Source organism: Hemitrygon akajei, chromosome 17, assembly GCF_048418815.1.
Source record: "Hemitrygon akajei chromosome 17, sHemAka1.3, whole genome shotgun sequence".
Taxonomy (NCBI): Eukaryota; Metazoa; Chordata; class Chondrichthyes; order Myliobatiformes; family Dasyatidae; genus Hemitrygon; species Hemitrygon akajei.
In genome coordinates this window covers 91,609,336-91,628,380 of record NC_133140.1, presented here as the reverse complement: position 1 = coordinate 91,628,380, position 19,045 = coordinate 91,609,336, and the positions used below count along the sequence as shown (strand labels likewise).

At 44.2% G+C, this 19,045-nt stretch overlaps 1 protein-coding gene across 1 annotated transcript in view; it reads right to left on the bottom strand.

Moving 5' to 3' along the window:
- Positions 1–2,111: 2,111 nt before the first annotated feature.
- Positions 2,112–19,045, bottom strand: part of rad1 (RAD1 homolog (S. pombe)) — a 51,362-nt gene continuing 34,428 nt past the window's right edge. Inside the window, exons 3-5 of the mRNA XM_073070551.1 lie at positions 8,916–9,174; positions 2,421–2,519; positions 2,112–2,328 (exon numbers count right to left, since the gene is read on the bottom strand). Of these exons, the coding sequence (XP_072926652.1) occupies positions 2,145–2,328; positions 2,421–2,519; positions 8,916–9,174 (542 nt within the window). The 3' untranslated portion in view covers positions 2,112–2,144. The remainder of the gene's footprint in view (positions 2,329–2,420; positions 2,520–8,915; positions 9,175–19,045) is intronic.

Genomic DNA, 19,045 nt, shown 5'->3' with positions numbered 1-19,045 from the left:
CTTGTTCAGGATTCCCTAAAGATTAGTTTGCGTGTTGAGTCATTGGTGAAGAAGGGAAATGCAATATTAACATTCATTTTGAAAAGACTAAAATATAAAAGCAAGGATGTAATGTTGAGGCCTTAACTTGGGAGTTATTGTGAGCAGTTTTGGGTCCCTTATCTAAGAAAGCCAGCTCATTCATGGGTACTAGCCTCTACAGCATTGAGGACATCTTCAATCAGCAATGCCTCAAGAAGGTGGCATCCATCATTAAGGATCCTCACCATCTAGGACATGCCTTCTTCTCATTACTACCATCAAGGACGTGGTACAGGAACCATGAGGCTGGACCCAAGTGCAGGACGCAGGCACTGAAGTACTAGGGGCAGGACGGGAACAACTAAATGAGCGACAAGACATGGAGACCATGGTGTGCGTGAGGGACGTGACATTCAAGGTGATCCTGGGGTTCCGGGAGGGTCTTAGAGTTCAGGCAAGGAGGATCCCAGAGTTCAGGCAAGGAGGATCCCAGAGTTCAGGCAAGGCGGATCCCAGAGTCCAGGCAAGGCAGGATCCCGGAGTTCAGGCAAGACAGGATCCCGAAGTCCAGGCAAGGCAGGATCCCGGAGTCCAGGCAAGGAGGATCCCGGAGTCCAGGCAAGGAGGATCCCGGAGTCCAGGCAAGACGGGATCCCGGAGTTCAGGCAAGACAGGATCCCGGAGTCCAGGCAAGACAGGATCCCGGAGTTCAGGCAAGACAGGATCCCGGAGTCCAGGCAAGGCAGGATCTTGGAGTTCAGGCAGGGTCTAGGAGTTCACTGGGCGGGCTGCATAACTCCTGGGCAGGGCCCGGATCTCCCAGGCAGGAACACGGGGGCCTGGGCAGATCACGGGACACCTGGGTAGGTAGCGGGGCACAACCCGTCAACAATGAGAGATAGGTAGGGGCAGAGACCTCTAGGCGGGCCGCATAAATCCTAGGCAGGGCCCGGACCCCCCCAGGCAGGAACACGGGGGCCTGAGCAGGTCGCAGGACACCTGGGTAGGTTGCGGGGCACAACCCATCAACAGCGAGGGATAGAAAGGGGCAGAGTCCCCTGCCGGGCAATGGCAGTCCGGCCAGGCTTGCCCGACAGAGGCAAGGGATTGGAAGGGAACTAGGTCCAGGGTGACTGCCAGACTTACTCGAAGAACTCGTCTTTAACAAGGGGAGCTCCAAGCCAGGATAGGCAGGACAACCCCCCAACTCCACTCAGTCCCAGAGCCCGCTGTACACACCGCCAGCCGATGGGCATCAGGTGCGCTTCCTTGAGTCCAAACAAGCCACGATGATCCACAGATGATCCACACCCTACTTGGGCTTAAGGGTGAAAGGAGGGACAGCCACAAGACCCGGAGTCTGGTGCCCGTGGACCAGATCAAGAACCAGAATGCGGGTTCCGGACTGGACCATAACACCTGAAGACACACACTCCATGAAACTTTGGATAATTGGGGCAGCCGCTTAATTGAGCCAAAATATACTAGTCTGGGTGTGTCCCAATTAACTCGAATCCACTGTATTGAACATTAGATTAAAGTGAAGGACTGAACCATTGTAAATATTCTGCTAGACAATATTTAATGTAGTCTTTTCAAAGATAATTTCACCCAAGGAAACAAAAGGGGGATAGAGCATTTAAAATGGTGAGCTGCTTTGGACAAGTTGTACTGAAGGGCCTATTTCCATGCTGTCTAACTCTCACTCCACATGATGATCTTGAATTGATGAGACTGCAGATGCCGGAACATGAAGCTAAAGCAACCTGCTGGAGAAACCCTGCAGGTCAAGCAACATCTTTGTTGGGGCTGGAGGGTGTGGAGGAATTGGTGACATTTCTTTCCTCCACAGATGCTGTTTGACCTGCTGAGTTTTTTATTTTTGCCAATGGTTTAAAAGGTCTTGCTTGGGAATGAATAACTGAAAAGCCTTACCAGGGATATGCCACAGATATGGCCAAACAGCTTATTTCACTGTTTGATTTTCATGTACAATGTTGATATAGGATGGAACAGATTATAAGTAGTTCAAAATATGAATGTAATTAATGTCAAATTCCTCCTAAACTTGTATAGAATCAATTCAAAACCTTGGTAAAAACTTGGTTTTATTAAAATCTTAATTATGAGTCTACGTCTTCCATCTCTTCATCAGGACAACAATAATATTCGACAAAGCAGATCTGCCCATCTTCATTGCGAATCATGTATTGCAACGAGAGAAATCCCCGGTTATCTGTGCGAAGTGAAACTTTAGAGGAGAGAGCCAATGCTTTAGTAGATGGCTTTAGTAGAGATATTTTGTACCTGATCAGAAGAGAAAAAGATTACTTTTGAATCACCCAATTTTACTTAGTGGCAACCACAATATTAAGAGATCAATGAATGTGCCATCTTACCTGTTGCACTGGGTCTGGTTACAATGGAATGCCTCAATCATATCAGAGTCTTTTGGATAATCACAGTGTGTGCTCCCAGCATCACCAAAAGTAGATAATCTGAAACAGAAATGCCACTAACTATTAGATAACAAAGAGCAGAAAGGGTGGACAGGAATTGGAAACTAACATGAAACTGTGACAAAACAGATTAGTGAAGAAAGGGTTATTAAGGGAAATGGAGTCAATGGGTTTAATGCAGTAAAGTGGTGCAGTGATAAAAGGTTAGTGATAAGACCTTAAGACATAGGAACAGATTTAGGCCATTCAGCTCATCAAGTCTGTTCTGCCATTCCATCATGCTGATCCTGGATTCCATTCAACCCCATACACCTGCCTTCTTGTCATATTATTTGATGCCTTGACCAATCAGGAAACTAATAACTTCTGCTTTAAATAATACCACAGACTTGGCCTCCACTGCAGTGTGTGGCAGAGCATTCCACAGATTCACTACTCTTTGGCTAAAAAAAATCCTCCTTAACTCTGTTCTAAAAGATCACCCCCTCAAGTTTGAGGTTGTGCCCTCTTGTTCTGGATACCCCCACCATAGGAAACATCCACCTTATCTAGTCCTTTCAACATTAGGTAGGTTTCCAAGAGATCTCTCCTCATTCTTCTAAGTTATAGTGAGTACAGACCCAAAGCTGCCAAACACCCCTCATATGTTGATCCCTTCATTCCTGGAATCATCATTGTGAACCTCCTCAGGATGCTCTCCAATGACAACATCCTTTCTGAGAGATGAGGTCCAAAATGGTTGACAGTACTCCAACGGCGGCCTGACTAGTATCTTATAAAGCCTCAGCATTATCTCCTTGCTTTTATATTCTATTGCCCTTGAAACAATTACCAACATTGCACTTGCCTTCTTTACCACAGACTCCACCTGTAAGTTAACCTTTTGGAAGTCTAGCATGAGGAATCTTAAGTCCTTCTGCGCCATTTCCCTATTTAGATAGTAGTCCATCCTATTGTTCCTTTTACCAAAATGCATTATCATACGTTTCCCATCGTATTCCATCTGCCTTTTTTTTGCCCATTCTTCCAATTTGTCTGTCCAGCTGCAATCGCATTGCTTCCTCTGCAACAACTACCCCTCCACTTATCTTTGTATCATCCACAAACTTTGCCTCAAAGCCATCAATTCCATTGTCCAAGTCAATGACAAACAATGTGAAAAGCAGCGGTCCCAATACTGACCCCTGAGGAGCACTGCTAGTCGCTGAGAGCCCCTTTAATTCCAACTAGCTGCCTCCTGCCTGTCAACCATTCCTCTATCCATTCCAGTTTCTTCCCTGTATCGCCATAGGATGTTACCTTGTTAAGCAGCCTATTGTGTGGCACCTTAACAAAATGCCTTTAAAAAGTCCAGGTAAATGACATCCACTGCCTCTTTTTTCACCCTGCTGGTTACTTCCTCGAAGAACTCTAACAGATTTGTCAGGGAAGATTTCCCTTTACAGAAACCATGGTGACTTTAGACTTATTTTATCAGTAGTCTCCCAAGTACCCCGAAACCTCATCCTAAATAATAGACTCCAGCAATTTCCCAAACACCGAGGTTAGTCTAACTGGCCTATAATTTCCTTCCTTCCTTCTTAAAGAGTAGAGTGTCATTTGTAATTTTCCAGTCCTCTGGGACCATGCCAGAATCAAGTGATTCTTGAAAGATCATGACCAATGTATCCTCTTCAGCAAACTCTGTCAGGTCTCTGGGATGTAGCCCATCCGGCCCAGGTGACTTATTCACCTCAAGACCTTTAAGTTTGCCTAGCACTTTTTCTTTTGTAATAGCAATGGCACTCACTCCTGCTCCCTGGCACTCACAGACCTCTAGCTCATAAGGTCTTCCACAGTGACGACTGATGCAAAGCATTCATTAAGTTTATCTGCCATTTCTTTATCTCCCATTATTACCTCACCAACATCATTTTCCAGTGGTCCAAGATCACCACCCTTTAACTCTTTATATAACTGAGAAAAGCTTTTGAGTATCCTGCTTTATATTACTGGATAGTTTGCCCGCATATTTAATCCTTTCCCTTCGTATAGCCTTTTTTAGTTGTTTTTTGTTGGATTTTAAAAGCTTCCCAATCATCCAACTTCCTAATCACTTTTGTCACCTTATATGCCCTTTCTTTGGCTTTTATGCAGTTCTTAACTTCTCTTGTAAATCATGGTTGCCTACTTCTGCCATTTGAGAACTTCTTTGTTCATCGGACATATCTATCTTGCGCCTTGTAAACTATTCCCAGAAACTTCAGCCACCTCTGCTCTGCTATCATCCCCACCATTATCCTCCTCCAAGCCACCTGGACAAGGATATTATCCTCTCTCATGCCTCTGTAATTCCCTTTATTTCATTGCAATACTGATATATGTGACTAATATATCCTCTCAAATTGCAGTGTGAATTCAGTCATATTATGATCACTGCCTTCTCAGGGTTCCTTTACGTTAAACTCCCTAATAAGTTCTGGGTTATTACACAACCCATTTAAGATAGCCTTTCCCCTGGTAGGCTCAAGCACAAGCTGCTCTAAAAAGCCATCTTGTAGGCATTCAACAAATTCCCTCACTTGTGATCCAACACCAACCTAATGTTCCCAATCTCCTTGCGTATTGAAGTCCCCCAGTACAATTGTGACATTACCCTTATTACAAGCCTTTTCCAGCTCCCTTTGCAACCTCAACTCCACATCTTGCCTACTATTTGGAGGCCTATATATGATTTCCATAATGTCTTTTTTCCATTGCAGTTTCTTAACTTCACCCATAAAGAGTCAACATTCTCTGACCCTGTCACTTCTTTCTAAAGATGTAATTCCATTTCTTACCTAAAGAACCTTCCTGTCTGTCCTTTCAATACAAAGTATATCCTTTGATATTAAGCTCCCAACGATGGCCTTCTTTCAGCCACAACTCAGTGATGCCCGCCATATCATAACCTCTGTGAATGTAGGAAAGACACTAGGGTTGGGTTAGTGTGACTTTCATGCATTATTTTCATACATCTACTGCCTTTGCTGGGAAAGACTGATGATTTGAGAGATGCTGTCTGGAATGTTACAGCCAGTAACTGCAGTACATTTTTTGACTATAGTCAGCAGCCAGTGTACCAGTGGTAGTTGGAGTAGATGGGTAAGATACCAGGTGTTGTTGGAACTGCATGATGCAGACTTGGTTCTTTCAATTAAATCTCTAAGGTGGAAGACATAGTGGCTTGGCATGTATTTAAGTCACTAAAGCATTGAAGGCTCAGAGTGGAATGAGTACAGATATTTGATGGTTGGCATGAAAGTGGTGCTCAAAAGGTCTGTAATATGATGTCATGAACACCTTGGTAGCGAACAATAATACAGTTAGATTTATATTTCGCAAGATGATTGGAAAGAGGTAAAGAATAACAGGTGTAAAGTTTAAAAATCAGAGTAAGGGCAATTTACTGGGCCAAAATACGATTTATCATATGGACATTGGTTCTAGATAAAGTAATTCAATGAAGTAGAAAGCTCAGAGTGAATGAGATTATTTCACTTTCTCAATAATTGATGGTATGAATTTCTATAAGATTGGTAGGTGCTGTCAAAGTATTACTGGTGATTAACCACAATTTATTTTGTTGAACACATTGATGAAGGTACAGTCGTAGATGTAGTGTATATGGATTTTAGCAAGGTACCCCATGAAAGGCTTATTGAGAAAGTAAGGAGGTATGGGATCCAAAAGGACATTGCTTGCCTACAGGAGGTGAAGAGTGGTTGTAGACAGGTCATATTCTGCATGGAGGCTGGTGACCAGTGGTGTGCTTCAGGGATCTGTTCTGGGACCCCCTACTCTGTGATTTTTATAAATGACCTGGATGAAAATGGAAACATAGAAAACCTACAGCACAATACAGACCCTTCGGCCCACAAAGTTGTGCTGAACATGTCCCTACCTTAGAAATTACTAGGCTTATCCATAGCCCTCTATTCCTTGAAGCTCCATGTACCTATCCAGGAGTCTCTTAAAAGACCCTATCATATCTGCCTTCACCACCGTTGCCGGCAGTCCATTCCACGCACTCACCACTCTCTGAGTAAAAAACTTACACCTGACATCTCCTCTGTACCTACTCCCCAGCACCTTAAACCTGTGTCCTCTTGTGGCAACCATTTCAGCCCTGGGAAAAAGCCTCTATCAGAGAAGATAGAAGGATGAAGAAGTAGAGGGATGGGGGTTGGGGGAGCTGTGGACAGTGTGGAGGGGCAGTTAGAGGTTACAACGGGACATTGATAGGATGCAAAACCGGGCTGAGAAGTAGCAGATGGCGTTTAATCCAGGTAAGTGTGAGATTGTTCATTTTGGTAGGTCAAATATTATGGCAGAATATAGCATTAATGGTAAGACTCTTGGCAGTGAGGAGGATCAGAGGGATCTTGGGGTCCGAGTCCATAGAACACTCAAAGTTGCTACGCAGGTTGTCTCTGTGCTTAAAAATACGGTGCATTGGCCTTCATCAATCGTGGATTGAGTTTAAGAGCCAATAAGTAAAATTGCAGCTATATAGGACCCTGGTCAGACCCCATTTGGAGTAATGTGTTCAGTTCTGGTTGCCTCACTGCAGGAAGGACGTAGAAACTATAGAAAGGGTGCAGAGGAGATTTTCAAGGATGTTGCCTGGATAGGGGAGCATGCCTTATGAGAATAGGTTCAGTGAACCCGGGCTTTTCTCCTTGGAGTGACGGGGGAGGAGAGGAGACCTGATAGAGGTGTTCAAGATAATGAGAAGCATTGTTTGTGTGGATAGTCAGATGCTTTTCCCCAGGGCTGAAATGGTTAGCACGAGAGGGCATAGTTTTAAGGTGCTTGGAAGTAGGTACAGAGTTGATGTCAGGGGTAAGTTTTTTACCAGAGAGTGGTGAGTGTGTGGAATGGGCTGCCAGCAACGGTGGTGGAGGTGGAAACAATAGGGTTTTTTAAGAGACTTCTGGATGGCTACATGGAGCTCAGAAAAATAGAGGGCTATGGGTAAAGCCTAGGTAGTTCTAAGGTAGGGACATGTTTGGCACAGCTTTATGGGCCAAAGGGCCTTTATTGTACTGTAGGTTTTCTTTGTTTCTATGAAATTACCTGCTGTGGATAAAGGGTGCCTTACTGAAGAACATGAACATTTATGATATTGTTTGCAGCGGATATCCAATGGCTTATTTTCGAGATCTGATGTTAAGTTTGAAGTGTTGCTGGAGCTGCAGAACAAGTGGAGAGTATTCCATCACTGCTGTCTTATAGATGAGAGAAAGGGAGCCAGGGGTCAGATTCTGAACTGCACGTACAGCCATATTTACGTAACTAGTGCACTTTACTTTGTTACTGTTATGCCAGAAGTGTGGGACCCAAAAGTGATGCTCTTATTAGTGAGGGTTAAGGATAAATTTTATGACTGTATTACTGGAGATTGTCATTGGCTGGCACTTAAGAGGCCAGCCAATGTTACTTGCAACTAATTAATTTATGAATGTGTCCAGAAGATAGGGAAGAAACTCAGGAAGTTCTGTAACAAGATCCTGGGCTATGATTGTAGTATGTTGACATTCTTGTTAACATTTGCATGATGTTTTTTTTTCATGTGGTGGATATTTGATGCTTTTCTTTGAATGGCTTCCATGGTTTTGTTTTGTGCCTGTTTTGAGAAGACTAATCTCAGAGTTGTATACTTTGATAATAAATGTACTTTAACCCTTGAACTGGTCATCTTTCTTTGAACAAGATATGGTTCATATTCAGTCAGTGGTAGTCATCCTGTCTACTGCTGAATTCAGTATTACCAAGACACCTTGATATCACACTTGATATCACTTTGATATCAAACAGTACCTTGTTTTTACACTGAGCCCACTTCCAGAAATTATTGTGCTATATGTGCTTTCTGCTGTGTATGACTTGTTTGGCATCTTGGCCCCAGAGGAATGTTTGAATGCATTTGTGTATGGTCAAATGATAATTAAACTTGAATTTGATTAAGTTCTGGTGTTGACTGATTATAACAAATCCAACTGAGCAGTCAGGAATAATTATAGCTTGATGGTACTGTCAATGGCAGCTCTCCTAATTATTGCTGCTGATGAGGAACAAACTGGGAAATTTATCATTTTGTTTAATAGCTGCCTCTAGTCTTTATGGTTCACTCTAGAGTGGGAAACTTTACAAGACCAACGAAATGGCATATGAATATCATTGACTATTGATCAGTATACGCCCACATCCAGGATAAGGTAATGGCACTAATACAGCTCTGACAGAATAATGATGACTAGAAGGGTGTATGAGGTATACAAGAGAGGGAGAACACATGGAATGGTAGAAATCTAGAAAACTTTCTAGTGAACATTTCGTCTGCATATTGTCAAAGTTGAAGATGCATTGTAAGAGAAAAAGATGCTTTTATTCTAATTACAAGATACCCAGTACCTGAAATAGGGTTTCTCCGGTGACATTGTAATCTGCAGCACTTCACAGCTCATATCAAGTTCTGTAAATGCCTCCCGCAGGCTCTCTGATTGTAAAATGATTTTATTTATAACATTTGTATTGCAAAAATCAAAATCAAGAGTTTCCTCTGGTTCTTGAGTCTGAATCTTACAAACAGTTACCACACCACTCTCTTCCAAGAACAATGTGAGCGGATAGCCATATCCACGGTAACACATTCTCAGGACTGTGGTCACTCCTACAAAGAAGGAAAATTAAAACAGTCAATTGCAACATTGATAACACATCAATTCAACAATAAAAAGGTAGGGTCAACTGGAGTAGCCAATGTAGGAGCCTGAAGAGATTGAGTAAATGGTCTAGGTGTTGAGAGTGAAAACAGATCTTTAGAAAGGGAAGCCCCATTGAATGGCTAACTGAAGGCACTTTAGCCAATAAAAGGAAGGTAAGCTTCCATTGTGAGATTTTGAGGCTTTGACTTGAGGTTTTGGTGGTGGGAACAGGTATGGCTTTATTTTGTTATTCATTGTTAGTACTTCATTTAGTGTAGACAGTATGATAGGGCAATGGAATCCCCTTGTACAATATGTGGGAAGCCAGTCAAAGTCAAATTTATTGTCAAAGTACATATATGTTACCATACACTATTTTGAGATACATTTTATTATAAAAATTCAAAGGAAAATAAAGAAATGTAATAGAATTCATTAAAAAAAATTATACATGACTGACAAGCAACCAACGTTCAAAAGACAACAAATTATGTAAATAAAAACATAGTGAGAACATGAGTTGCAAAGAACTATTGAAAGTGAGTGAAGCTATCCATGTTGGTTCAGGAACCTGATGGTTGTACTGCCATGGTTTCCATGATGATGCCAACAGTAGGAAGCGCACCTTCATGCAGCTTCTTGTGAGGAACTAGAACTGGATTGGTCAGTGTACGGTAGTGGTCACCAAGCTTTTTAAGCCCAAGATCCCCTACCTCGGCCTTAGTGAAAGGCGAGATCAACCCCAGATCGATTAGTCACATACATGCTCACTGGGGCAGAAAAGACCGGAAGTAAAACCCTGCAACCCGGAAGTAGAAATAATGTATAAACACCAGGACGGGAATACAACGATACCTGAAGCAGGTTCCTTATGTCCAGTCTATTCTGCAATTTAGTTTTTGTGGCTCTCTGCACTTGGCTTCTGCCCTGCTTGCTCATATTTTTTCCGCTGAAAAAACTCAGCGGGTTTGTCTTCAAGTTCAGGGTGCTTGGACTCAAGGTACTGAAGCAGTTTTGAGGGCTTCATTGTCTCATTAGACAGCCTCCCAGCCCAAACTCCAGCCTCTGCCCGCCCGCCGCCAAACGCCTTGGCCAGGTGTGGCTGGTCGTGGGTGGGATGAGAGGACATGGTCAGGGCTGGAGGTCCCCGTGCCGGGGCCGAGGCGATCGCAGTCCAGAGAGAGCGACTGACTGAGCGAGGAGAGCAACAGGCCCACACCCGCCCTCCTTGTAGGATCTATCAGCCGACAAAAGTTTGTTTCTGCAGATTGCAGTGCGGTAGCTGCTCTGATACTTACGAAACCTTGAGCCTGAATTAGGTTGTCTGCGAATATTTCAGCACCAGGTTCCCCATGAACATTCGGTGTGCTAAAAAGGTTCAGAGGCAGCGCCCATCTGTCCGCGCTCCAGGTCAGTAGCATTGGCACTTCCCACTGGCCACACTCCGGGCCAGTAGCATCGGCTCTTCCCACCGGCCGCGCTCCGGGCCAGTAACATCGGTAGTTCCCGCTGGCCATACTTCGGGCCGGTAGCATTGGCTCTTTCCGCCGGCCACACTCCGGGCCAGTAGCATCGGTGGTTTCCGCCGGCCGTGCTCCGGGCCAGTAGCATTGGCGGTTTCTGCTGGCCGTGCTCCGGGCCAGTAGCATCGGTGGTTTCCGCCGGCCACGCTCCGGGCCAGTAGCGTTGGCGGTTCTTGCCGGCTGCGCGAGGTGAACACTGGCATGAGGGTGTCACAGCGTTTAGGCGACTGATGACCTCGCGTGGGTTCAAGTTCAACAGTGGCCATGACAGGGACTGAGGAAAGGTGCAACTGACTCAGTGTTTCCTCGCGGCCCGATGATTGGGGATCACTGAAGTACACTGTATAGTGCGGGGGGAGCTATGCGCATGCGCACTGGGCAGAAAGAATGGAACGAAAACCCCACAACTCGGAAACAATCTCTCAACAGTATTTGTGTATTAATTTTTCATTTTTTTTGGAATCTACTGGGAAAGTCTCAAAGATCGACCAGTCAATCTTGATCGACGGGTTGGTGACCACTAGTGTACGGTATCCCTGTGGTCATTCCCTTCACTAACAGGTATACCTCTTCAGAAACCTTTGAGCATAACTTGGGTTTAAGAGGTTGGGGACAAGTGAATTCCTTTCATGATAGAAAGATCAAGAATAGCTTTCAGAGGGAAATCAGGAGAACGTTGAAAGAATGAGATAGATCTGGTAGGTAGATTTAAGGAAAATATCAAGAAGTTCTATAGCTATTATAGAAAGAAAGAAACACTACAGCACAATACAGGCCCTTTGGTCCACAAAGCTGTGCCGAACATGTCCTTACCTTAGAAATTACCTAGGGTTACCCATAGCCCTCTATTTTTCTGAGCTTCATGTACCTGTCCAGGAGTCTCTTAAAAGACCCTACTGTTTCCACCTCCACTACCACCGTCCGCAGCCCATTCCACGCATTCTCAACTCTCTGCATAAAAAACTTACCCCTGACATCACCTCTGTACCTACTTCCAAGCACCTTAAAACTATGCCCTCTCATGCTAGCAATTTCAACCATGGGAAAAAGCCTCTGACTATCCACACGATCAATGCCTCTCATTATCTTGTACACCTCTATCAGGTCACCTCTCATTCTCTGTCTCTCCCAAGGAGAAAAGGCTGAGTTCACTCAACCCATTCTCATAAGGTATGCTACCCAATCCAGGCAACATCCTTTCTATGGTTTCCACGTCCTTCCTGTAGAGAGGTGACCAGAATTGAGCACAGTACTCCAGGTGGGGTCTGACCAGAGCCCTACATAGCTGCAACATTACCTCTGGGCTCTTAAACTCAATCCCACAGTTGATGAAGGACATTGCACCATATGCCTTCTTAACCAGAGTCAACCTGCGTAGCAGCTTTGAGTGTCCTATAGACTCGGACCCCATGACCCTCCACACTGCCAACAGTCTTACCATTAATGGCTATACTCTGCCATTATATTTGACCTACCAAAATGAACCATCTCACACTTACCTGGGTTGAACCTCATCTGCCACTTCTCAGCCCAGTTTTGCATCTTATCAATGTCCCACTGTAACCTCTGACAGTCCTCCACACTATCCACAACACCCCCAACCTTTGTGTGATCAGCAAATTTATGAACCCATCCCTCCACTTCCTCATCCAGGTCATTTATAAAAATCACGAAGAGTAGGGGTCTCAGAACAGATCCCTGAGGCACACCACTGGTCACCAACCTCCATGCAGAATATGACCTGTCTACAACCACTCTTTGCCTTTTGTGGGCAAGCCAATTCTGGATCCACAAAGCAACGTCCCCTTGGATTTCATGCCTCCTTACTTTCTCAATAAGCCTTGCATGGGGTACCTTATCAAATGCCTTGCTGAAATCCACTTACACTACATCTATGGCTCTACCTTCATCAACGTGTTTGGTCACATCCTCAAAAAATTCAATCAATATCGTAAGGCACGACCTACCTTTCACAAAGCCATGTTGACTATTCCTAATCATATTATGCTTCTCCAAATATTAGGACAGGCAGGAGATGAGCCATAATCACAGCCAGTGGGATGAGTTACAGGGCAATAGAGGTGTGGTGCAGTTAAAACAGAAAGCAACAAATACTGGACTGAAAATGTTATATTTGAATACATGCAGCATAAGAAATAAAATGGATGATCTTGAAATTCAGTTACAGATTGGTACGCTTGACATTGTGGCCATCTCTGAAACCTGGTTAAAGGATGGCTGCCATTGGTAGCTGAACATCCAAAGTTATGCGGCGTATTGGAAAGATAGGTTAGTAGGCAGAGGGGATGGTATGGCCCTGTCTCTAAGAAATAATATTAAATCATTAGAAAGGGATGACATAGGATTAGAAGGTGTAGAGTTTCTATGGGTTGAGTTAAGAAATGGCAAGGGTAAAAGGACCCTACTGGCAGTTATGTACAGGCCTCCAAATAGCAGCCGGGATGTGGATTACAAATTATAGCAGGAGATAGAAAAGGCATGTCAGAAGGACAATGTCATGATAATTGTTGGGGATTTTAACATGAAAGTGGATTGGAAAAACCAGGCCAGTACTGGACCTCATGAAAGAGAACCTGTAGAATGTCTAAGGGATGGCTTTTTAGAACAGCTTGTGGTTGAGCCCACTAGGGGATCAGCTATGATGGATTGGGGGTTGTGCAATGATCCAGATATGATGAGAGCTTAAGGTTTTTTTAATTTTTAAAAAATTATTTTTATTTATTTATTAAATTTTTAAGAAAATTACATAAAATGAATAGAATATTAGAATAGTGAAAAATTAATATTGGCCCTCCCCCCCTTAGATCCCTATCTGGAAAAAAAAGAAGAAGAAAAAAAAGAAAAAAGATAGAAAGATTGCCTGGATATTGGAGGATCCCCACATGCTCCATGGAGTTCAAAATAACTTTAGTTTTTATTTTCCCCGATGAGAGCTTATGGTTAAGGAACCCTTAGGGAACAGTGATCACAATATGATCAAGTTCACTTTGAAATTTGTGAGAGTGAGAGCGTGTGTGTATGCATGAGTGTGTATGTGAGTATGTCTGTGTGTGTGTGGGGATGTCTGGAAGAATTGGATCAGCCCATGTTTGAATGGCGGAGCAGATTCGATAGGCTGAATGGCCTACTTCTGCTTCTGTATCTTATGGTCTCATAGTCAATGTACAGTTATACAGAATATGACAGGTATAGAAGGCCTGAGTCATAGAGAGGGATTGGTAAGACTAGGTCTTTTATTCCTTCGAACCTAGAATGAGGGATAAACATACAGAAATGTTTAAAATTGAGAGGCATAGATACAGTGAATGATAACCATCTTCCCAGAGTACAGGAGTCTAAAACATGGGACACAGAGTGAGGGTGAGGTGGGAAAGATTTGAAAAGGACAAGGCAACTTTTTCATGTAGAGGGTGCAGAATGAGAGTGGTGCAGGATGGAAATAGGCCCTTCAGTCCAAAGAATCCATGCTGACCATGGTGCTCGCATAGGTAGTCCCAATTTCCATGTTCGGCGCAAACAGATGCGGGAAGTCCAAAAGTACTATTTAAGAAGCACTTGCATAGGTGTTGCTTAGAGAGATATAGGCCGAAAGCAGAAATGCATAATAGCAACTACATTCACTTCTGCTTCCTGACACTCATGAATTTCTGGCATACTGCTCGTGTCTTTCATAGCAAATACTGACATAAAATACTTATTAAGTTTGTTCTCTATTTCTTTGTCCAATACTACACCTCTCCAGCGTCATGTTCCAATGGTTCATTATCCACTCTCATCTTCCTTTTACTCTTTATATAATGTATCTTCAAATCTTTGCTATCCTCTTTTATATTATTGGCTAGCTTACCTTCATATTTCATCTTTTCTCTCCTTATGGCTTCCCTTCTGTTGGTTTTTTTTTTAAAAGGGCTTCCCAGTCCTCTAACTTCCCATTAATTTTTGTCATATTAAAATATCTTTTCCATATCTTTTCCTTTTATGCTGTCTTTGACTTCCCTTGTCAACCATGGTTGCTTCATCCTCCCTTTAGAATACTACTTCATCTTTGGGATGTATCTATCCTGCACTTTCTGAATTTCTTCCAGAAGTTCCAGCCATTGTTGTACAGGCATCATCCTTACTAGTGTTCCCTTCCTATCAACTTGGCTTGGCCTCTCTCATGCCTCTGTAATTCCCTTTACCCCATGGTAATCTGACTTTAGCTTTTCCCTCTCAAAACACAAGGTGAATTCTATCATATATTGATCACTTTACCCTAACTCCCTAATCAAATCTGGTTCATTACACAAGACCCGGTTGTTATAGCCAGAGGTCGTGATAGGGACAAACTCCGACTACCTATCAAATGCTCCCAATGGCGTGCGCCTCAAATAGGCTCTGACAACCAAGTCCAGCTCCTGGCCTTCACGTTTGGCTTAGGTACTAGGTCGGGTGGAACCGTTTCTACTGACAAGAGAAGGGCAAAGGCGGGTTACTGGCGCCTTAAAACCAGTCGCTTCAGGCAGATGGGGCTCCATAGCCATGTTGGCAACTCATCTAGGAAAACACTGATCTCAAACCTTCGTTGCTTTGTGGCTCATGGGGCAAGCTTCGGGAGTAAACCCTAAGGGAAAAATCTGGAGCTGGAGTCCCTAGGCAGTCCTACAATGAGCTCCATGTTGGCTGGCAATTCCTGCAACACTGCTGATACCAAACTGTATTGGTCTCTGCTGTTCCTTTGGGTTCATCAGATGCGTGGAGAGGGGAAGCTCGATACATGGGCAACAGCTTGCTCTCCATATTGCACTGCCCAGGCTTGCATATCTAGACAGCTAGGATGCAATATCCAGGGTCAGCTCACCTGATGGAGGCCTCAGAGACAAGACCCAATCCAGAATGAACTTTTCCCTAATGGGTTCAACCACAAGATGCTCTAAAAAGTCATTTCATTGGCATTTGACAAATACCCTCTCTTGGGATCCAGCACAAACCTGATTTTCCCAATCTACCTGCATATTGAAATACCCTGTGACTATCATAACATTGCACTTTTTATCATGCCTTTTCTATCTCCTTTTGTAATTTGTAGCATACAACCTGGCTACCATTTGGCCTGTATACAACTCCCATCAGGATCTTTTTACCCTTGCAGTTTCTTAGCTCAGCCTACAGGATCCTATGTGAGCTCTTTAATTTAATTTCATTTTTTATCAACAGAGCCTTGCCACCCCCTTTGCCTACCTGCCTTCCCTTTCAATACAATGTGTATTCTTGGATGTTAACTCCGAACTATGATCTTCTTTCAGCCACAGCTCAGTGATGCCCACAATGTCATACCTGCCAATCTCTAACTGTGCTACAAGATCATCTACCTTATTCCATATATAATGCCCTGGTAAAGGTTTCACTGCTAATGTTGTAGGATATTTCTTTCTGTAGAAGCAGTGTCTGGGTTATTGTTAGAGATAATGGATGCTTAGGAATATGAGCCATCCAATCAGGAGAGAAGGCTGGGGGACCGATGTGAGCCTTTGTCTTTGTTCAACGAGAGTTGGAGAGAGAAGACGCTGGAGAGAACCAGATGTATGATTCGATCCAGTGGGGACCATGATTTGTTGGAGCAAGGTGCAGGAGTCTACTGAGGACCGGTGAATATGACTTTTGGACGATTTGAGCTCCAACCTGTGCACATTTAACTGTTTAATTATAATGGGCCCTTCTTGGTTTTTTTTCTTTCTTTTCCTTACTAAATTCAGTAAAGTTAATATTCATGAATATACTTCCTTTAATTATATGCAGTGTGCGGTCTGTTACTTCCTGCCAACAAGCTGTAACAGGGCAGTAAATTACACAGCATTTCCACAAACCAGGGCTTGCGTGGGAGAGACATCCCAATCTCACAGATTTGGCAGAACTGGAGTCTGTATACCCTAGACATACGAGGTCGGAGAACTGGTGGGGGGGGGGAAGAAGGTTGTGGGGGTGCAGTTCTCGGCACTGAGTTGAGAGACTGCCAGTGAGGGCGAATGAGCTGTTTCCTGAGGTGCCTGTGAAGAAAGGAGGTGCATTGTGGGGGTTCGTCCAGGATTACGTTCATTGGATGCTGTGCGATTGCCCTGAGCATTGATCAAGTGGGTTGTGTGTTTAAGCCTATGTTGAACTATTGTCTGGTAAAGTGATTAAGATACATGGTTATGGATGCAGGGATTGAGCAGTGGTGTGAATCAAAGTGATTTCCTGTAGCTAATGCTTGTGTATTGAGGAGTACATATTCATAGCCCAGATAAATTGTTGCTTAGGATTTTAAGTACCATTAAAACATTAAGAACAGTTACAATCCTGGAAAGGAGGTTCGACAAAATGGCGGGCAAAGGTTTCATTTTAGTTCAGACTAGCCCAGACGTAATGGCAGTAGATCTGTCCGGTACTATTGTCTGCCCATACTTTCCAAGAAGAGGGGAGTGTAGGCGAGGGTGCTGAATCAGAAGCTGAGTTTCCTGTAGCTGGGGGGCGGAGACTTTAATGACAAGTTGCTCCCGTTTCTACGGAGCGAAGCGAAGCAGTGGTCTGATGTGGAAGGTCTAATGAGTCCTCCAGTGAGGGGTGAGAATTCTGAGTGGTATCAGCCCTTACATCCCTGGTGAATAAAAGGCAAAGTGCACTACTGGAGAGTCCCAGTTATTGCAGGCTGAGGATGTTCTCAGGGGCAAAGCCCATCCCTGACACAGAGGAGGAATATGAGAATTAGGCAGAACAGACCTCTCAGATGTTGAATGAATGACAGTGCTTGATAATGTGAAAAGACAGCAACAGGTACAGAGTCTGTGAAGTCCGGCTGCTGAAACAGTGAGATCCTTAAAAAGAGAACTGTTTCACTACTTCCGCGGGCTACATGCAAGCACTAGATGTTTTTGGCATAATGTAAAGCCCAATGGAGCTTATGAAGGGGTTTCAGGAGTAGGAGGAGAAACTTTCCAACTACGTTTTTCGGCTAGAGAGAGTGACAGCTGAGCTGGTTATGGCATAGAGGGGTCATCCAAATGGCTGAGGTGAATCAATTAATGATGGACCAAGTGGCAAAAGGCACAGTCACAGGACACGATCACTTTTGGCCTCCGAGTATCTCAGAAGATGCACCCCCATCCCTCATTTGTTGAGCTGATCAGAGAAAGGAGGAGAATGCAATGGAGGAGCAGGAGGCCTCTGCCAGCATTATACAGTTGTTGGTAGTAGCCTCCTTTGCTGAAGTGACCCCTGATATCCCACAACTGGGGGTGTTAAACAAATTCAGAGAAACATAGAAAACCTACAGCACAATAAAGGCCCTTCGGCCTACAAAATTGTGCCAAACATGTCCTTTCTTACCTTAGAAATTACTTCAGGTTACCAATGGCCCTGTTTTACTGAGCTCCATGTACCTCCAGCCCAAGATCTTAAGGCACAAACTAACGGAGATGGGAGTAGACTCTCACATGGTGGATTGGATAGTGGACTACTTGACAGATAGACCTCAGTATGTGCGGTTGGGAGACTGTAGGTCTGACACGGTGGTCAGCAGCACAGGAGCGCCGCAGGGAACCGTACTCTCTCCGGTCCTGTTCACCCTGTACACATCAGACTTCCAATATAACTCAGAGTCCTGCCATGTGCAGAAGTTCGCTGATGACACGGCCATAGTGGGGTGTGTCAGGAATGGACAGGAGGAGGAGTATAGGAAACTGATACAGGACTTTGTGATATGGTGCAACTCAAACTACCTGCGTCTCAATATCACCAAGACCAAGGAGATGGTGGTGGACTTTAGGAGATCTAGGCCTCATATGGAGCCAGTGATCATTAATGGAGAATGTGTGGAGCAGGTTAAGACCTACAAGTATCTGGGAGTACAGTTAGACGAGAAGCTAGACTGGACTGCCAACACAGATGCCTTGTGCAGGAAGGCACAGAGTCGACTGTACTTCCTTAGAAGGTTGGCGTCATTCAATGTCTGTAGTGAGATGCTGAAGATGTTCTATAGGTCAGTTGTGGAGAGCGCCCTCTTCTTTGTGGTGGCGTGTTGGGGAGGAAGCATTAAGAAGAGGGACGCCTCACGTCTTAATAAGCTGGTAAGGAAGGCGGGCTCTGTCGTGGGCAAAGTACTGGAGAGTTTAACATCGGTAGCTGAGCGAAGGGCGCTGAGTAGGCTACGGTCAATTATGGATAACTCTGAACATCCTCTACATAGCACCATCCAGAGACAGAGAAGCAGTTTCAGCGACAGGTTACTATCGATGCAATGCTCCTCAGACAGGATGAAGAGGTCAATACTCCCCAA